Below are 13,609 nucleotides of genomic sequence, written 5' to 3'. Positions count from 1 at the left end.
TATAATTAAAATAATAAAATTGATGAATTAAATCCAATGGAAGTGTTTATTTACATGTTAGTATCAAACATTGTATTACATAACAGAAACCCGCGAGCGTTACATATATGTCACGGGTCGTGCAGACCCCCCCCCCCAGATAGGGGTCGAAACTTTTGTTTGCAGTTTTGTGTACATATCAACCCTTGTAGTATCCACACAAAGTTTGGTTCCTCTATCTTTGCTATTTAGCTTTCGCGTTTAATGGGTTAATGACCACTAGTTGAAGGAAAATCGTTATATTAATTTTAACTAAAGGAGAAAATAATTATTTACATCCAAATTTCATACAATTTTGGAAATGTACAAGTATTATTATATGTAAAATATTCCCATCTAGCATTCTTAAGACATATTTCTCGATATACAATATATGAAGGGATGGAAATGATAAAGATAATTTGTTTGGGACTGGGAGAAGATGTGGATCAATTTGTGGCGCCGTATTTTATGGTGTTTTTATGAAAATATTACATACGATTAATATTTATATTAAATTCCGTTTTAATGTGACAAACTTTTTTGATGTATGAGAACTCTTGTTGATTTGTAGGCGATGTACTTACATTATATTTTCAAAACATACTATATTTAGGTATATTTGATATGATAATTGTGTATAAATTACTCCGTTTGAAATTAGTAGAAAACCTATTCCCAATTACTAGAAAGACAGACTAGTAAAAAATTAAAAAATAATAAATGCGGGTTTCTTGCAAAACGCGGATAATATCGCATGCATATATAAAAACATATACATATGTATGTAGCATGTACATATGCCCGTGTAAGGCAATTTCGTTACGTGCCAATATCAGTTCCACATTTATGACCTAAATTGCATGCAATTTTGTAATTAAATTTATGATTGAATTTACTGTTGCTTTTTATGAGCCTAATCGTTATGACGAGTTATTTATGAGTAATTACATACATACAAAAAAAGCATTTCACAGCACAAACGCTCACAAATACAAAGTATATACACACATATATTCTCCAAAATATCAGATGTTGTGTATTGTGTACATATTGTACTACTAATTGGTTTGCTGAAGTCTTCTGTGCACTTTCAATGCTTCGCGAATTCGAAAACGCCTATTAAAATTAGCCGAGCAATAACCTCATAAAATATTTTATTGGCGCTCGCATCAACTATAGAAATTTACGACGCCTTGCAAAATCAGTGTCGGCAAGTTGCATTATGTTACTTTGAAGTTGATACAGCAGTGGCGTCTATTTTTAGCCGCTTATAAATTTTATGTGGGCAATTCTTAAATTGTTTTTTTTTCGAGATATCTAACATAGAGATTGTAAAAATAATCGGGTAAAATACATCGGGAAATGTACAAAAAATTTTAGAAGTAATTTTTTCTTTTCAAAGGGTGAACAAAATGACCAAAATAAAATATATGTAGTTTGGGTTTTTCGTAGCGGGTTTTAAGAACTAAGCAATAAACTAACTTAATCAACAATTTCAGTACTGAAAATAATATTCATGTGGTTCCCGATTCGCTTTTTCATTCATATGAGGAATTTTTCTTTAGGCACAGAATTTCTTACAGGGACAACTGTCAAAACAACTGTGAAAGTAAAATCATTTATTTGATATTTGTGCTCAATAATGTGCTGATTCCAGCGGAAATTTTTGTCTTAAAACGTTAACATTCCAAGGGTTGTTAAGGTGCCCTTTACGTTTCAAATTTCTGGTGGAGACATCAGACTCCCACGAAATTTTTGTTGAATCATAGTATGACTATGATAGAAAACTATTAATCGCCAAGTAAGCATGACGTTGATTTCAGTTCTGCCTCAGTCAATTGTCGAAACTATTTCATATTTATCCACTTGCATATTATATAATTGAGGCACCCTGTAAAGTTTTTCTGTCTTAATGAAAATTTTTGTTTCAGGGTCAACTGACTATTCTGATATTTTCTTAAAGGAAACAAATTGATACTAAATAAGATTCTTTCTAATCAAAATTTATATGAAAAAGTAAAAAAGGCTAAGTGAGGGTGCAACCGAAAATTTTATACTCTTGCAACTTACTTGAATCAAAGCCAGGAAAATACTTTACGATGTAAAACGTCAACCATAGGATCGGAATCTAAGCAGTTTTATATATGCATACACCATATATAACTTATATACTGGCCTACATATATATTTGGCATAAGATTTGTTAGAAAAACCAAACTCAATACAAAAACCGAATGTTCGAAAATCCTGGGAATGGTTATTTGGGGGCTAGGTCAAGTTTCCGCCCAATTATATCTATATTAGGCACAATTATATACTGTTATAAGTCAAATACGTTCTGAAATTCTCATTGAGATAACTCAAATATTGGTCGATATATCCAGCATAAAGTCAACAAGAAGTTCTAAAATCTTTATATTAGGTATATGGGGGCTCTGGGAAGTATTGACCAGTTTCCCCCCATTTTGGATACACAGATTTGCTACTGCAGGAAAGGGATTCTGTTTGAATTTCTATTCCAAATCTCACACATTAACTGATATTTTCGAACAAAAGTCAACTATAGGTACTGGGGTCCACATACTCGGTACCTAGGGTCTTGAACAGTTTTAGTTGGATTTGAACAATTTTCTGTCATAAGGTGGCCCACACTAAAGGCATTATTCGTGTAAAATTTAATTCCGTTATATTAATTGCTTCTTGATTTTACTGGAAACTGAACTAATCAAGTGGAAAAAGAAAATTGTGCTATATGGGAAGTAGGCGTGGTTGTTGTCCGCTTTCGCTCATTTTCGCAACGTGATATAGGAATATGAAAATAATGCCACCTACTAAATTTTGTCGAAATCGTTTGGTCGGGTCCCGAGATATGGGATTTCACCAAAAGGTCGGCGGTGCCCCGCCCAGCGTCCAATTTTCACACCGGCTCTCATAGAGTTCATAAGGGCATATTTATTTATTGATTAATTCAACTTTTTGTAGATTTGAACACTACCGTTATATGGGGATTTCATCCATTTTTCTGTTATATTTACCCTGGGTGAATTTGGTCGTTGTAGCTTTAGTGGTTTAGGAGATATGCACATTAAACCTATTAGGGGGCGGGGCCAAGCCCCCTTTTTCAAAATTTTTTATTCACAGATGTCCCTTGTTACTGCGATCTCCTGTGCCAAATTACAGTTTTACTATATATCTTAATTTAGTCCTGGTGGTTGGTCTGTTTACGCCCATCTACGAACTCGAATTTGTTTTGTACCTTTATACCAAGTTTCATCAAGATACATATCTCAATTTTTACTCAAATTACAGCTTGCACGGATGTACGGTTGAACGGACAGACAGACAGTCGACCGGACTTCAACCTTTCTCGTCACTCTGATCATTTATATGTATATATATAACCCTATATATATCTCGATTAGTTTTAGGTTATACGTACAACCGTTAGCTGAATAAAACTATAATACTCTGTAGCAACTGGTTGCAAGAGCATAAAAATAATATTATTTACTAATGTGATGGCATTGCAACACTAACAGCATACCGCATACCACAAAAATACTTTAGTTTAGTGGTGATGGCTTTAAAACCAAAAAGTCGGCTCTTATAGATAAAAGTAAGTATAAGTAAGTAAGTAGGGGTCATCACAGGTTATTTTGTTCTAAAGTTTCAACTTCAGAATATTGGTAAAGCAGTAGAACATGTGTCGATAATAATAAGACACTACCTTTTCGAATGTACAACCGGTTCCAATGGATATATTGTACAGCTTTCAGTGTTCCAACATAAGAGATATTGCAGATAGGTAGGAAAAAGCCACATATTTTTTCAAATCTGATGTGCTCCAAATAGGGCGCAATGGGCTACAGCCTCGGAGAACAGTTGGCTTAATGATGGTTTGAGTACGGTCAGTCGCTCCTACCTTTGCAACCAGTCAACTGATACTCGTATAATATTAAGATGGTACTGGGTAAAGTTGTCCCGCTCTTTTGCAATATGTTGCTGCAGCATAAAATTTAGTTCACGAAAGTTCTAAAGCATTTTAAATTTAAACGTTTCTTAAAAATAATGTGGTCTCCAACGGCCCAAATGCACATATTTTCTAGCTTTCGCTAACAAAAGCGAAAGTGCAAAATCTTAGCAGTACTTCATGATGTCTATTTGCACACTCTAATGAGGCGAAAATGGGCACTAAAAAGCAGGCCAAATAAGCGCGCAATCTTAAACAAGCAAACATTTGTAGATTTTTATGAATATCCAACAACATTCAACACTCTGCAAGAATAATAGCGCCATAAATTAGCCAAAATAATTTTGCGCGCCACCCAATGTGGCAAAGAACCGGCAGCGGCACAACCGCTAATGTGGCGGCAGCGCGTTTCTACGCCTCTAGCAATTGTGGGCAATAAAAATGCAAAAGCAAAAACAAAACGAAATTTGCAACACCAAAGACATTAAAGAAGAATTATATGCAGCAAATGAGATTTGCCAACGCGAAAGCTTATGAAACGCAATGAACACTCGTAAATATCTTATCTTTGTGGCGGCTGGCCTGCTGCAGATTGCATGCCACATCCCTAAGTATGCACAAATGTGCAAACAAATGTGGTAACATTAAAAATTTGCGCAAGCAAAAAACTCAAACCATAAATAAATAAAGCAAATAAATAAAAACCAAAATGTGAACAAAGCAAGAAATTCAAAATCGCCAAAGCGAAAAGGAGCGAAAAAAGAAACTAAAAAGACATTAACAAAATCATAAATTCTTATCGCATCTCACAGCCGTAACGAAAACAACAAAGACAACAAGCTTTCTTAGATGACAATGAATATTGCGTAAACCACATGACGATGACGGTAAGCAATTATATAAGAGCAATGAGCAGCACATTGCGGCAATTGCAAGCAGTAGCAGCGGCAGTTTCTCATTGCTCTCTGCCGAAACACTACACTTCGGTTCAACTGAATAGGTGCAGCGGTAGAATTGTTTCAGCAAAAAACGAAAGTAGAGAGGTGTTTTCTATTGCTCTCGTTATTTTTGATGTAAAAATATGGTAATTAGGAATAAATTGGTAGCTAGTATTTCGGACAGACATAAGACGTCCATCGACGTCGATTGCGTTAAAAAATGTTTTTGTGAAAGTCGCCTACTCATTTTCCCCATTTATACCCAGGACAGGGTATGTTAAGTTAACGATATAGGTGTATTCAAGAAATAATTGCCTAAGACAACGCTAAAATCTATAAACAAATTGTTCAAATCGGACTAAAAAAGCATATACAGGGTTTGTCCGGAAAGTAATAGGACTGATTTTCTTCCTCCGCGACTTAACTACGGAGGGTGGGCACACCGACTGGATTCGGTAGAGGGGGTTCCTAGTTAACGAACGAGCAGCTGGTCAGTTGTCTCCGAGCACCTGGAGAGTCAGGACAAACCTTTTCGCATGACATGATTTTGTGAGTGATGCAAGTGGAAAATACAGCATTCGTTAGTGCAAAGGTATGCTATTAAATCTGTGAAACTTGGTAAATCTGCTACAGAAACGTTTGATATGATCAAGCAGGCCTACTGAGAAGTTGCTTTACACTTCTTGGTGTATTTCGGTGGCACCGGGCCTTTTTGGAGGGAAGCGTTTACTCGCCCGAAAAGGGAAAAATTAGCAAATCCACGGTGAAAACGATGCTCGTTGTGTTTTTTGACATCAAAGGCATCATCCACCATGAATTTGTTCCTCCTGAGAAGGCCGATGCCTAAAAAGCCCGATGAAAGGTAAGCATTTTAAGACGACAGAGGGGATGCAAGCAGCATGCACCTCGGCTCTCAAGGCTATTCCGGAGAATGCCTTCCGTGACGCCTTCAATGCTTGGAAATCGCGCTGGCAGCGCTGCATCGACGCAGAAAGAGCCTATTTTGAAAGTTATTAAAGAATTGTAACGATTGATTCAATAAATTCTTTTAAATCGACTTAGTCCTATTACTTTCCGGACAAAGCCTGTATGTAGCTGCCATACAAACTAATCGATCAAAATGAAGTCAGTTCAACCGAAGTTTCCTTTGCTTGGTTTTTTGATCTAACACTTAATTTTCTTTTTACATTCAAAACTTTCTTTGAGCCTTTCCTTTTGAGCACCAGCGTATATTAATGTGTATAGTTACGGTCATAAAAAGCATTCGTTGGTATTGGCAACAACGAAAACGTTAAAGTCATAAACATTTTGTTGACTTATTACTTACTGAGTTCACTTCCTCTGTTCACTTTTACCACACACTCGTATGGATTCTTATATTAACCGGCCTCTTTACTTTTTATAGTCATCTTGTGTATTTTTCATTGCGCAACCATTTGTTGTATTGCAATTGTCATTTAGCTAAATGACTTAAATTAAAGCAACGTACGCCCTGTCATTCAGTTCTCCTATTTTACTTCACGAGCACGCATATTCTTTTGTTTATATTTTATTTGCCAGGATACAAATATGTCGATTAGCAAAGTCACGTTCTGTCACTTAAGATGCTGACTCGTAAAATAGAATTTACTCACTTTACGTACCATATATGATGCTCAGTCTTGGTGCATAAAGGAACTTTAGTTGGTACTTACATATACAATATAAGGAAGTACGATGTCTAGAGAATACTTAAATGCTATAAACGTATAATTCATGCTTAGTAAATTAGTATGCCATATATTAAGCTACTATTTACATTTCTTTAAGGATTATCAATGAATCCCGTTAGGTATTTTAAGAAAAAGATCAATAGAACGGACCGTAGTAAAATAATACGTTAAGAAGGATGACTTATGCCAAAACTGTCTTTAGACATATGTTAAATTTAATTCTGTCGTGAGTTTAACGAAATTCACAAGATAAAAAAATCTCTTGGAGTTAGCGCACTTTTATGCAGAATATTCTACCTTTACTTAATCCTTTACTTTTACTTAATTTACCACTTTCTTACCCTGAACATGAGATATCCTATATTAAGACTGCCACCAAGTTTATAATATCCAGAAGGAAATGTCAGATACTCTATAAAACATATATGCACACATCTAAATGATCAACATAACGATCTAAAACCATTAAGTCATGTTCGTCTGTATATACCCGAATTAGTCTCTCAGTTTTAGAGTTATCAATCTAAAATTTTTCACGCGTTCTTTTTTTTTATTAAAAAGCTGTCTGAACCGCCGATATGGGCTCACTATAGCATATAGCTGTCATAAATACCAACCGCTCTAAATCAAGCTCTTATATGGAAGACTTTCTTACTCCACAAATTATCTTCATGAAATTTGATAAAGATTATTATCTAAGACAACGGTACATTAGGGGTTACCTCCCAAAACTGTATGGACAAGTCTATATGGCGAAAGATTAGACAATTTATCGTCTTAGGCAAATGCCAAATACTCTTTCACTTCTGAGCTTATTTTTTTGAAAATCATTTAAAAATTAAATATATACAATAAATAATTCGAATATTTTCGTACCTTAAATTTACAAAAATCAGGCAACTGTTTTATTGTTAAGGGGCTATACCAGTGTGATGCATGAAAAATTAGGCGATTTTCGTGCTTTTTTATAAGAGAAAGCACGCGATTGAATATTTTGAACTTCTTTGAACAAATTAAGGTATATTTTAAGTATATTTTAAGATTTTTTTACAAAAATGTTGAAAAATAACGGAGTTATGTTGTCTTCGAAGGTGCAAAAAAAAAGTGCCGCAACTGCTGGCATGATTCGGCCGAATGCGTTGCTGAAACAAAAAAAATTGAAAAGTTTCTTAAACCTAAAGATATTTTCTATACAGTGACCTACGCTCTTTAGAACGCTGCCATCTAAAAACTATTCAAGATACGACCTTCCCGATTTCACAGAATATTTATGGAAATATAAGCTATCGAAAAAGTAAATAAAAAATTTTTTTTTTAAAGTGTCACACTGGTATAGCCCTTTAAGAGTTTCCGCCACTGAAAAAATGGGCAAGAGCAGACTCCCAAAAAAAAAAAATGAATATACCTAGTTAGTTTTCAAGCCTGATTAAATAAATATATCGCTAAATATAGTGTTCTTAATATACACAATTAAATACTTACTATTTATATGTGCACTTTTATATGGAACATTTAATGACTATGAAAAGTAATACTTTTTTTGAATGAATTTTTAAGCATGCTTATTTACATTAAGTCAAGACTGTATTTTGAAGAAAACATATGTCAAGTGACAGTTTCATTCTATATGATCATACTCTTATTTCTCCACATTTTGCATTACTTGCTCGCAGATTTCTGGCTGTCGCGGTTTTAAGCTCGTTAATAGGCCCAAGGATTGTTGACAATTCTTTTGTCAGGGCGGGTCCGACTCCTGGGTAACTTTTGTAGAAAAATATCCAACTTGCAGTAAACTATCTATATTGGAGAAAGTTATCTAGGTTTTCTTTCTACCAGTTAAGGCACGGCGGCACAACATTTTCATCTATAGTGAGCGACACAGGCACATAGTTTGAATTTTTATGTCAAAATTAAAATATTCAGTTAAAAATGGCTTCAACAAGATACTGCTGCAAGTTCTAGCAAACATGAAAACGATTCAATCAATAAATGATCCTGTTCGGTTATGTGATTCCACTCCGTTGGAGTTCTTATGGTGGAATTGGGTGAATTCAATAGTTGTGCTATGATTGTTTATTTGGAAACCAATCTGTATTGTATCGTAAGGTGTTTTATTGAAGGAATAAGACGGGCTGTGCAGGAAAAGTGGATCGAAATACTATTCAAACACTAAACATCATATAATTTGTGAATTAATTAAGCCAAGATATTGATCGTCTGAAAACATTTCTTATATTCCGTATGAAATAAACCGTGAACCACCCTTTATAACAAACGAATGTCAAAAGAGATTGATTTTTACTCTAGAATTTAAATTTTTCGTCCGCGTTTAAACCGTTTTGTTGTTCTACTCTTATTTGCGACTAACAATATAATACAACTTTCAAATTACTCATTTCAATTTGGTCACCCTGTATATGTTCTCGCATGTTTATTTTATGGCATTTATGTTGCCGTCTTCAAACAAACCACAATGTGCAATTTTTATGTGGTTTTTATATGCTGTTAGTACGAATATACTCACATATACATAAATACATACATAACAGCAAGTGAGTTTCCGACATTTACTTTCCGGCTTTATTGCTTCTTTGCTTATCTGATGCGAAAACGCATGCATTACGCATTAAAATGTTCCCCCTTTTGATCGTTTTTACAGTCTGGCGCGGTAACGATGTCTTGCCCATAAATATTTCAGTAGATATGCTGTTGTGTGTATGTGTGTTGACGTCTTACAGCACTCGATTTACTTCCGTTTTTATTTAGTTTATCTTTAGAATTTATGTCGTTAATTTTTACGTCACTTGCAACTTGCTTATGGCGAAATCTGAACTTTACTTTTCCCACCCTGTGGCAATTAGTACTAAAAAATACTTTGGGAACTTCAAAATGTTTTGTGCTTTAAGAAGTATTAAACATATATTTGAGTGCGCCTTGAAGATCTCTAGTATACTGCATAATTTGGATCCTTCCGGGCGGACTGAGTAATAGTAGAACAAAGTATTTTTTCTCACAGAGCCAACAACTGATAAGACGCGGATTAAACTGTATTGCTCAAATGCCAGATGGACCCACCAACCGAAGTTGGATTTATAGCCACTAAAGGCAATTGTTTCCAAGAAATAAATGGAGAATATTTTGGACTGCTTCTTCAATAATAACGTCCACTATAATACGAATTTAGTTCAAGAAGTATGACATCACTTCCTAAACTGCTGATTTTTTATAATTCATGGGCTTTGACTTATTTGGTAAGCCTACCTGTTTCCATAATTAGTCGATGGGAATCACTTCGACCTACAGCCTCGTTGGTCTTTCAGAACCGGCCGCTTGAGCAATAATTGCTCGCTTATTCACCAAAACTGATTCAGATATGAGGTTTTCCCGAGTCCCGTATCTGACGCGGTCTATATATGGTGGAGAAAGTTTCTGTACTCTCGATACCTGCTCTCTATTGGATTTGTTTCATTTTGAATAAAAAAACTTTCATAAAAACTTTGTTTTCAAATATGATCAAGAACTTCAGTACCTATTTTCTTAGTGTCGGTAAGCTCTACATCAGTAACATACAACCTTAACTATGTCTAACTTCAATATTACTCAAACATAATATATGAATTCAATTCACTTATGATTATGTTTATTAATTTGTGATTCTTTTCTCCCTCTCATCCTACCTCTAGCTGGACGCCAAAAGCAGCCCGCTAGCTTTGCTGGCGCAGACGTGCAGCGCAATCGGTGCGGATACTACAAATCCAAAACTGCTTGCTGCCAACATTGAGAAATCTACCAAATCGACATTGAAGTCCAGCGGTGCTGATGGACGTGATAAATCCTCACCAGTGAGCAGTCAATCATCGTCCGTATCAACCGGCTCCGTCGAACACATCAAGTCCAGCTTTAAGCCGTATGAGTCGAATAATAATTTAATCAACAACAATCACATGCGAGAGAGACTTGAAGCCGAAACGGAGCGCGCCACAAACTTAAGCACCAGTGCGTCGACGAACAGTTTAAATCTCATCGGCAACGGCGGCCGAGTGCGTACACCAAAGAGTAATGGCAGCGGTGGCATAATGCTATTGAATGGCCAGCAGCATGCTGCACAACTGCAACAGCAACGTTGTGACTCAAACCAAAGTGCCACCTCACAACGAGACTCGCCCGCGACCGGCATCAACGGTTTGCGAAAGAGTTCACCAATAGGTACCGCTAGCGCTGTTATGGATATGCAGCAACGCATGAGTAATAGTAGTAGTCCACAGCAACGTGCATCCTCTAAAGAATCGGCAGCGTTAAGTCACGGTATTAGCAGCGCACAAATTAGTCCTACCGCTGCGGCTGCGGCAGCTGCTGCCAGCCAATCACGTTTGCAGTCTGCTACGGATTCAGCTATAGCTGCAGCCAAAGAGGCGAACTATGTGAAGGCATTGCATGCTGCCGCCGTAGCTGCAGGTGTTCCCACAACGAGCGCGGGATCGCTACCAGGCAATACCGCTTACTATGCTGGATATCCGAGTGGCAATCCGACGAGCGGCTTGTCATATCCCATGGACGTAATGACAGCTAGTGCGCTTATGTCACAACATCATCCCATGTTCAAAGCGGCCGCAATGCATCCCTACTTGAATTATGCTCGCCTGAAGGGCATCGATCCGGCCGCTTTAATGACACCGAACATCTGTCGTGATCCCTACTGCACCGGCTGTCCATCCTCGCCACATTTTCTCAACAAAGCCGCCGGCCAACCTTGCCCGGCTGGTTGTCCACAATGCGATAGCAACTCCAGCAAAGCATCGTCATTGGGCGGAGGTGGTTCTTCGGCAGCAGCTGCAGTCGCCGCAGCAGCTGCTTCATCATATCATGCACAATTGGCTGCGCTGGCCGCCGCCTCACAAATGCCGTACGTCTGTTCGTGGATTAGCCCCGATGCGGCGTATTGTGGCAAGCGTTTCGGCACCTCCGATGAACTGTTCCAACATTTGCGTACGCATACCGCATCGCTGCCTGATTCAGTGCTGAGCGCTGCCGCAGCAGGCGGTATACCACCAACGCATCCACTGTTTCAACGCACCTACCCTACGCCCCCATTGAGTCCACTGTCTGCCGCTCGCTATCATCCCTACGGTAAACCCTCCATGCTACCGCCACCGCTGGCATCTGCTGCCGGCGCTTTGGGTGGTCTACCCATGCCACCACATCCGGCGCTAGCGCAATACTTTGCGCCCTATTCTCTCTACGGACCGCCGCGCATGGGCTCCTCCCATCCATAGTAGGAGGCTGGTAGTGATAGAACGCGCGATGTCTACAGAACGCATTTGAAATAAGTGGCCGCGGTTTGCTGAATGAATACTACACATATTCTTAATATCTTCAGTCAATTTCGACATTGAATGTCCTCACGCTGATAATTTCCCACTTCTGGGGAATTTTTTTGTAAACTTAGGAGAGGCGAGTCATGGGACGCGTAAAGTGCTAGTGATGTAAATTGTTCTACGTGTGTTATGTACATAAATATGTATGCATATGAGCTGTACATATGTATAAAATGAAGCATGCTGATATTTGTGCTGCATGCAGCTATAATAAAATAATTAAAGTAATTATCGTAAATGTAAAGAGCGTTTGCAATAAACAAAAGAAGAACTATTTATTTTATTAACTAAACTAATTGAAACTTTTATCAAAGTAAATATAATAAATAAAGAATAAATTGTATGTATGTATAATCCAAATGTTAAATTGTAAGCCGAAGCAGCGTTGTTGTATATTTTAAAGTGTAAACCACAAATGTAATAAAATTACAAATAAACATACTTTAAGATTCAATTAAGTCATCATCAAAGAAACAATAAAACCACGTCAAATATAAAATATTAAAAATAAACTGCGTGCATTAATTCATTATTTAAAGAGATCAGGGTAAGTATGAGTCTCCAACTGACAAATTTGCCAAAGGTTTACTTTCCAAGTTTTAAAGTGCCTTCGAAGGGCATATGCTCGATTCGTAGGCTAGTTTTAAGAATTGCATTCTGAAGTCTGCATTATATTATCGCAGCTGATATACCTGCATAATAACAACAATGACAAATTAGTGACCAGATGTGATAGGTTGAAGAATTTAACGGAGAATTTCCCTCTATGAACGTGATTAAATTTGACCTCATTTCTTACATCAACTCCTTCAATACAAGCGCATAAAGAAAATTTAAGCCAATAGCGAATAAATCCGATAACTTGGCTCCTCCACTTACATGGCAACTAAGCTACAATGTTTCCGCTGTTTCCGCCTCAATACTCCAGATGCGCCAAGATTCAATCGACCAGATTGCCATCTCGTGAATGTGACAGCCTATAGTCCTGACTTATTTTGTCTGTGGGATGATTAGTCATGTTGTATCCTCAAAGAAATTGGTGCACGAAGAAGTCCAGGTATTTGCCACCAGTAACAATCCTTTCTCATCTTTTCTTCTTTTTGAATGTTGTTTTTAATAGCACGTGGACCGGTTGTGATTGTGATTGTGCGGCTTCAGCATTAATGGTTTTGTGATCTCTTACCAGATGATCAGCGATCTAGTTGACCTCAATACCTTTGTCCACAGAGTCCATGCTTAAATTTCATGTTTTTTCGGAATTTCTCAGATCCTGTAAAGTTTTTCTGAGCTAGGAGATTGCCCAGAGGTTACCACAAAAATGTGTAATTTATCTTTTATAAAAGTGCATCTATAGCAAAATATATCCACATTAGATTAAAAATCAATTAGGATAATTGTATTTTATGTCCTCCACAAAAATCAGAAATCTATGTCACTGAAACGTACACGACGCAATATAGCCCCTTTAGTTGAGTTTATTTCACACTTATCTCATTTAAGTTAAGAAAACTGCAGCTTTGAAGGGTTTTTGATTCAGTACCCGACAGAGAAAGAGGGGACCTCCATTCCGTTGTAGAGATCAGGTGAATAGGA

The 13,609-nt window shown here is 37.1% G+C and overlaps 1 protein-coding gene across 1 annotated transcript in view; it reads left to right on the top strand.

The window, feature by feature from the left end:
* Positions 1 to 12,528, top strand: part of LOC120768549 (zinc finger protein Elbow) — a gene marked incomplete at its 5' end in the record, with an annotated part of 112,662 nt that extends 100,134 nt beyond the window's left edge. The window contains one exon of the mRNA XM_040095292.1: positions 10,325 to 12,528. Coding sequence (XP_039951226.1) covers positions 10,325 to 11,914 — 1,590 coding nt within the window. The remainder of the gene's footprint in view (positions 1 to 10,324) is intronic.
* Between the last annotated feature and the right edge of the window lie 1,081 nt (positions 12,529 to 13,609).

This window comes from Bactrocera tryoni, chromosome 2, assembly GCF_016617805.1.
Source record: "Bactrocera tryoni isolate S06 chromosome 2, CSIRO_BtryS06_freeze2, whole genome shotgun sequence".
NCBI lineage: Eukaryota > Metazoa > Arthropoda > Insecta > Diptera > Tephritidae > Bactrocera > Bactrocera tryoni.
Note: the sequence above shows the minus strand (reverse complement) of the source record. Positions and strands in the feature narration are given on the sequence as shown.